Raw genomic sequence first — 8096 nt, 5'->3', positions numbered from 1 at the left:
CTCTTACTAGTGTAATATTGATGACCTACTTTTTGCTTTTACTTGAGTCATATTACTCAAATGTAACAATACGCTTACTTGAGTACAATTTTTGGGTACTCTACCCACCTATGGTAAAAATAACATGTGTATGATGTGCTGTCATCTGTGTCAGTAAAAACGTTGAACTTTCAGCCTACATGAAATCCACTTCCAAGAAGAGAAAACATTTTGCAAGAAATTGTATATGATGTTTATGTTTCACACACTCACATTAACTACAATTGTGGTCCAATAACCATTATACCATAGCTACTAAATAAATCAGAAGTTACTCACAAGTTACTCAATAATGCAGTATTTTTTCCACCAAATACTCTTTTTACTTATACTAGAGTAATCATTTTGATGACTACTTTTTACTTTGACTTGAGTCATATTATTCTAAAGCAGGGGTGTCAAACTCAAATACAGAGTAGGCCAAAATTTAAAACTGAACAAAGCTGCGGGCCGAGGTTGAACAAATTAACCTTTTAATAGGGACCCAATCAAGTTTTGCATTGAACAATGAACAAGCAAGGCTTATATAACTTTATAGTGACATGTGGCATATCAAATACAATTTTAATCAAAATTTAATGCCTCTTCTCTATTTCCAGCCTTCTGAGGTAAATACCAAAATAAACTTTTTCCACAGGCTAAAAATACATTTGAAAATAAAATAACAATGAATAAATCAAACATTCAAGCCTTGAAGTAGCAAGAGAAAGTGCATGAATAAAACATTAATTATTGCTGAGTTTGCTACACTGATTTGCTTCAACACTGAATATGGAACAAGCAACGCATATATAGCTTAATAGTGCAAATCCAACTTTCAAAAAAACAAATGAAAAAACAGTAATGGTATATTAAATTATTTAAATGAAAAATGTAATGCTTCTTTTCTATTTGCAGCCTTCCGAGGTAAATATCAACACTAATTTTTTCCACAGGCTAATAAATTTGGTTTGGTGGTAGCAGGGGTTGTATATTGTAGCGTTCCGGAAGAGTTAGTGCTGCAACGGCTTCTGGGTATTTCTTCTGTTGTGTTTAAGTTGTGTTACGGTGCGAATGTTCTCCCAAAATGTGTTTGTTGTCTTGTTAGGTGTGGGTTCACAGTGTGGCGCATATTTGTAACTGTGTTAAAGTTGTTTATACGTCCACCCACAGTGTGACCTGTATGGCTGTTGACCAAGTATGCTTTGCGTTCACCTTGTGTGTACCACCCGCGTATGTTATGGGGCTTGGCTGACACGCTGTTTGTATGGAGGAAAAGTGGATGTGACGACAGGTTGTAGAGAACGCTAAAGGCAGTGCTTTTAAGGCACGCCCCCAATATTTTTGTCCGGGTGGATATCAGGATAATGTTTGCCCCTGGAGATTTTCGGGAGGGGCTTTGAACTTCAGGAGTCTCCCAGGAAAATCGGGAAGGTTGGCAAGTATGAGTGAATGAACCGCCGCCTTATAATACCGGCAGGCCAGCTCCAATGTTAATTTGATATTGCCTCAAGGGCCAAATGAAAGTATGCGTGCCAGAGTTTGACACTCATGTTCTAAAGTAACGGTGCTTTTACTTGAGTACAATCTTTGGGTACTCTACCCTTCCATTTTCTACCGCTTATTCCCTTTGGGATCGTGGGGGGCGCTGGTGCCTATCTCAGCTACAACCGGGCGGAAGACGGTGTGCACCCTGGACAAGTCGCCAACTCATCGCAGGGCAAACACAGATAGACATACAACATTCACACTCTCATTCACACACTAGAGCCAATTTAGTGTTGCCAATCAACCTATCCCCAGGTGCATGTCTTTGGAAGTGGGAGGAAGCCGAAGTACCCGGAGGGAACCCACGCATTCACGGGGAGAACATGCAAACTCCACACAAAAAGATCCCGAGCCCGGGATTGAACCCTGACTACTCAGGACCTTCGTATTGTGAGGCAGACGCACCCGTCTGCCACCGTGAATCCCGGTACTCTACCCACCTATGGTAAAAAAAACATTTGTATCATGTGCTGTCGTCTGTGTCAGTAGAAACGTTGAAATTTCAGCCTTCATGACTTCCACTTCTAAAAAGAGAAAACATGTTGCGAGAAATTGTATGTGTTTTTATGTTTCACTCGCAAACCCTCACATTAACTACAATTGTAGTCCAGGAACCATTATAAAATAGCTTCTAAATAAATCAGAGGTTACTCATAGGTTACTCAATAATGCAGTATTTTGTTTTCGCCAAATACTCTTTTTACTCTTACTAGAGTAATCATTTTGATGACTACTTTTTACTTTGACTTGAGTCATATTATTCGAAAGTAACAGTACTCTTACTTGAGTACAATATTTGGGCACTCTACCCACCTATGGTAAAAATAACATTTGTATCGTGTGCTGTCCTCTGTGTCAGTAGAAAGGTTGACATTTCAGCCTACACAAATTCCACTTCCAACAGGAGAAAATATGTTACAAGAAATTGTCTATGATTTTTGTTTTTCACAAACACACCCTCACATTAACTACAATTGTAGTCCAAGGACCATTATAAAATAGCTATTGAATAAATCAGAAGTTACTCACAAGTTACTCTATAATGGAGTATTTGTTTCTCGCGGAATACTTACTTACTCTTACTAGTGTACTAATTTTGATGACTATGTTTTGCTTTTACTTGAGTCACATTATTCTATGTAACGGTACTCTTACTTGAGTACAATATTTGGGTACCTCTCACACCTCTGGTAAAAAGAACATTTGTATCATGTGCTGTCATCTCTGTCAGTAGAAACGTTGAAATTTCAGCCTACATAAATTCCACTTCTAACAAGAGAAAACATGTTGCAAGAAATTGTATATGATGTTTATGTTTCACACACTCACATTAACTACAATTGTGGTCCAATAACCATCATACATTAGCTACTAAATAAATCAGAAGTTACTCACAAGTTACTCAATAATGCAGTATTTTTTCACTAAATATTCTTTTTACTCATACTAGAGTAATAATTTTGATAAAAACTTTTTACTTTGACTTGAGTTATATTATTCTAAAGTAACGGTACTGTTACTTGAGTACAATGTGTGGGTACTCTACCCACCTCTGGTAAAAAGAACATTTATATCATGTGCTGTCACCTGTGTCAGTAGAAATGTTGACATTTCAGCCTACACAACTACAATCGTAGTCCAAGAACCATTATACAAAAGCAATTAAATAAATCAGAAGTTACTACTCGCAGTACTGGAGTAATTTTTTCGCGGAATACTTACTTACCCTTACTAGAGAATTAATTTTGATGCCTACTTTTTACTTGTACTTGAGTACAATTTTTGGGTACTCTACCCACCTCTGGTAAAATGAACATTTGTATCATGTGCTGTCATCTGTGTCAGTAGAAACATTGACATTTCAGCCTATAAGAATTCCACTTCCAACTAGAGACAACATGTTGCAGTAAATTGTATATGTTTTTTATGTTTTACACGCACGCATGCAGTGACTACGGTATTAGTCGAAGAACCTTTAAAAAAAATAGTTGTTAAATAAATCATAAGTTACTCACAAGTTATTCAATACTTGAGTAGTTTTTTCGTGTATGACTTACTTACTAGGGCTGCGAATCTTTGGGTGTCCCACGATTCGATTCAATATCGATTCTTGGGTCACGATTCGATTCAAAATCGATTTTTTTCATTACAACACGATTCTCGATTCAAAAACGATTTTTTCCCGATCTAAAAGGATTCTCTATTCATTCAATACATAGGATTTCAGCAGGATCTACCCCAGTCTGCTGACATGCAAGCAGAGTAGTAGATTTTTGTAAAAAGCTTTTATAATTGTAAAGGACAATGTTTTATCAACTGATTGCATTAATGTTTATTATGTTTTAACTATTAAACGAACCAAAAATATGACTTATTTTATCTTTGTGAAAACATTGGACACAGTGTGTTGTCAAGCTTATGAGATGCGATGCAAGTGTAAGCCACTGTGACTCTATTGTTCTTTTTCTTTTCTTTTTATAAATGTCTAATGATAATCTCAATGAGGGATTTTTAATCACTGCTATGCTGAAATTATAACTCATATTGTTACTGTTGTTGATAATATTCATCTTTGTTTCAGTCCTTTGGTTTGTTTTGTGTTGTGTTTGTGCCCCCTTCTCAATTGCTCTGTTTATTGCAGTTCTGAGTGTTGCTGGGTCAGGTTTGGTTTTGGAATTGGATTGCAATGTTATGGTATTGCTGTGTATTGTTTTGTTGGATTGATAAAAAAAAACAAAAAATGAAAAAACAAACAAAAAAAAAACATTTTTTAAAAATCGATTTGTAAAAAATGAGAATCGATTCTGAATCGCACAACGTGAAAATCGCGATTCTAATTCGAATCGATTTTTTCCCACACCCCTATTACTTACTCTTACTCAAATGATTATTATGATGACTTTGCATTTTTACTCATATTATTTTAAAGTGACTGTAACTTGAGTAGAATTTTTGGGTACTCTGATTACCTCTGTTTGTACCACATCAAACTAGTATGTACCACGCTCAAAACTGGCATTGTCATCTGTCTACTGTAAATATATATATTTTTTCCCCCAGCTAGTGTATTGGATTCCTATAAATTGTGCAGGTGCATCCATTCTTGTAGCCTGTTTTTAAAAATATATATAAGTTATCCTAACTCCCATTTTAGTTTACAATGGAAAGTAGAACAACTGTTTAATATGTGTTTGGTTATTCTAATCTGAGACAGTCATATTTATTTTACAGTCACAGACTTGGATCCTGGTGTGTGTTTGCCTCCACACACACACACACACACACACACACACACACACACACACACACACACACACACACACACACACACACACACACACACACACACACACACACACACACACGTCCAGGACATGGGAGTCCGTGTTACTGCACCAGCTCACAGTCCCACACCCAAAAAAAACCAGGATATTTTAATAAATGTGTAACTGTGCACACACCTTACTCAAATATACATTCCTCTAAAGTCGGAGGAAGGCATGTAGATCCACTTTGGCTCAGAGAGGAGTGACAGTGGTGACTTGAAGTCAGTGCAATTTGGACCAACACGTTTAGGTGAGTTTGCAACGACATTGAATCCAACTGGGAATAGATGCACCTTTAATAAGAGTGGCATTAACTTCTGCTTCCACCATGGAGCATGTGGGCATGTCTTTCCTCTTGTTGACCCGCACGGGACCTCAACTCAAGTGGTGTAAGTCCGGCTTTCCAGGCTTGTTTTAAGTTGCCTGCGACTTGTGTTTGTACACAGGCAGCTAAAGCAAGTCTGGGACGCAGGACACCCTTCAACTTCTGCAAATTCCTCCACTCCTATAAGTACATGCTGCGGACCTATCAAGCGTTAATATTATATAATTTAAAAAAAACAAACATTTTAATATAGTATTGATGCAGTATGAATGTGTTTGCTCAGTCAGCCAGTTTGGATAAACAGTTTGTACTTGTTTTTGTTCCTAAAATGGTACTAGCCATGTCATTATTTCCACTTTGTTCTTTATGTTTTATTTTTATTTTCGAAACCATGTAAGAAACAGGTTCCACACCCATGTCCTGGGGGCACCTTCATTTTATGTGGCTTGCAAGAGGCTGCAAATAAATTATGTCAATAAAGCACATTCAGGCTGAATGTATTTGTTCTTTCAGTTATGACCATTTGCGTAATGTCTAGCTCAATATGACGGAGGGCCCTCAGGGGCCCGCTTGCAACAGCGACTGATGCATTTGACCATTGTATTTTTTTTACATACATTTTTAAACAAATCAATACATTTTACAGTGAAAAACTGGCAACTCAGTCACCAGGAGTTTACTGTAAAATATACAGTGTTTTTATTTTGTAATTTTTTAAAATGTATTTACAACATATCACTGTTTTTTATAATTTTCCTGAAGGAACTCTCCTGAAGGAATCAATAAAGTACTATCTATCTATCTATCTATTGGAAAAACTGTACCGCTGTTGCGTTTTTTTTTTTTTTTTTCCGGCAACGGAGCTCCCAGTACCGTCACCGTTTTTTCATACACATTAATATACCGTAAAAATAACAACCATAACTTAGACTTAGACTTAGACTTAGACCAACTTTAATGATCCACAAGGGAAATTGTTCCACACAGTAGCTCAGTTACAAAGGATGGAAAGGATAATGCAGGTATAAAGTAGACTAAAAATGTACCGTAGTAGCAATAAAAAATATAAAATATATGTAATATTTACCTATTATACATACAGTATATGATATGTACCGATATATTATATAATAATTTTATATAATATATGCAATAAAAACAATATATAACAATTACCGTGTACAATATGACAGTATATTTCTTACAGCTGCAGATTAAAATAGAGCAGGGGTTGGGAACCTTTTTTGCTGATATAGCCGTGAAAGCCAAATATTTCAAAATGTATTTTCCTCCTCTCCCAGCTTGCTAGCCTCAACCTGAACCTTGGTATTTACCGTGATGACGGACTGGCAGTGTGCCGCGCCTCGCCAAGGAGCAGCGAGAACACCAAGAAGCGCATATGCCAAATCTTCAAAGAAAACGGCCTACGGATCACGATTGAAGCCAACAAGCAAACCGTCAACTTCCTCGACGTCACTTTCAACCTGAGAAACAACAGCTACCAACCATTCACGAAACCCAACACAACACTCCAATACGTGCACCACGACAGCAACCACCCACCCACCACCACGAAAAGAATACCTACCGGAATTAATAAAAGGCTATCGATGCTGTCATCCAGCAAAGCTGAATTCGACCAAGCAACCCCCCCGTACCAGAAAGCACTTGATGAAAGCGGATACAACTTCACCCTCACCTATGAACCCACCCCAGGAAACCAACCAAAAAAGAGCAGAAAACGAAACAACATCATCTGGTACAATCCGCCATTCAGCAAAGACGTCTCAACCAACATCGGCCGCAAGTTCCTCACTCTGATCGACAAACACTTCCCCAAAGGCAACACCCTAAGAAAAATATTCAACAAGAACAACATTAAATTGAGCTACAGCTGTATGAATAACATGCAACAAATCATTTCAAACCACAACAAAGCAATTGCAAAAGGACTGCCTACCCCCAGACTAAACGACTCTGAAACCAATAATGAATGTAACTGTCGCAAGAAACCTGATTGCCCTCTCAACGGAAGGTGCTTACAGACATCAGTCGTTTACCAAGCAAAGGTAATACGCAAGGACATTAACACATCCAACACGTACGTAGGATTAACCGAAGGAGCGTTCAAAACAAGATGGAATAATCACAACGCCTCCTTTAGAAACCAGACTTTGCAGAATTCTACAGAACTCAGCAAACACATTTGGAACCTCAAAGACAATAATGTTGAATATTCAATAACATGGCAAATTCTTGCATCCAGCACACCTTACAACAGTGGTAATAAAAGATGCAACCTATGCTTAAAAGAGAAACTGTTTATTATATATCATCCAGATCTATCATCCCTCAACAAGCGCAGTGAAATCATTTCAACATGCCGCCATAGACGGAAACACCTCCTAGGTAACACATGAGCCAATCACAACACCCTACGCCTGCTTGTACCCACCCACTCTGTGCTCTATATAAACCATTGTATGTGAATGCTTCCATTAAAATCTCCTGATGATTGAGGGAACCCCTCATGAAACAGATCTGTAGAGATGAAGTAGTCTTGTGATTTTTTCCCACACCTACATATTGCGCTCTACCACGGTATCGAGCACTATTCTCTGGATAATCCAATCAAGACATATATATATATATATATATATATATGTATATATATATATATATATATATATATATATATATAATGGGTATTTCTGTCTATCATTCCGCCGTACATTTTTTTTTCCTTTTACGGAAGATTTTTTGTAGAGAATAAATGATGAAAAAAACACTAAATTAAATGGTTTAAAAGAGGAGAAAACACGGAAAAAAATAAATACATTTTGAAACATAGTTTATCTTCAATTTCAACTCTTTAAAAT

General features: G+C 37.2%; 1 protein-coding gene across 1 annotated transcript; it reads left to right on the top strand.

Moving 5' to 3' along the window:
* The first annotated feature begins 5022 nt into the window (after positions 1 to 5022).
* Positions 5023 to 7760, top strand: LOC133564911 (uncharacterized). Its single transcript, XM_061919443.1, has 2 exons — positions 5023 to 5142; positions 6519 to 7760. Exon 2 carries the CDS (start codon positions 6828 to 6830, stop codon positions 7635 to 7637), a length of 810 nt encoding a protein of 269 aa, XP_061775427.1. The 5' UTR covers positions 5023 to 5142; positions 6519 to 6827; the 3' UTR covers positions 7638 to 7760.
* The last annotated feature ends 336 nt before the right edge of the window (positions 7761 to 8096 follow it).

This window comes from Nerophis ophidion, linkage group LG13, assembly GCF_033978795.1.
Source record: "Nerophis ophidion isolate RoL-2023_Sa linkage group LG13, RoL_Noph_v1.0, whole genome shotgun sequence".
NCBI classification, from domain to species: Eukaryota; Metazoa; Chordata; class Actinopteri; order Syngnathiformes; family Syngnathidae; genus Nerophis; species Nerophis ophidion.
Note: the sequence above shows the minus strand (reverse complement) of the source record. Positions and strands in the feature narration are given on the sequence as shown.

Coding starts and splice junctions, on each gene's coding strand:
- LOC133564911 (XM_061919443.1), top strand. CDS start 6,828: ATGCTGTCATCCAGCAAAGCTGAATTCGACCAAGCAACCCCCCCGTAC.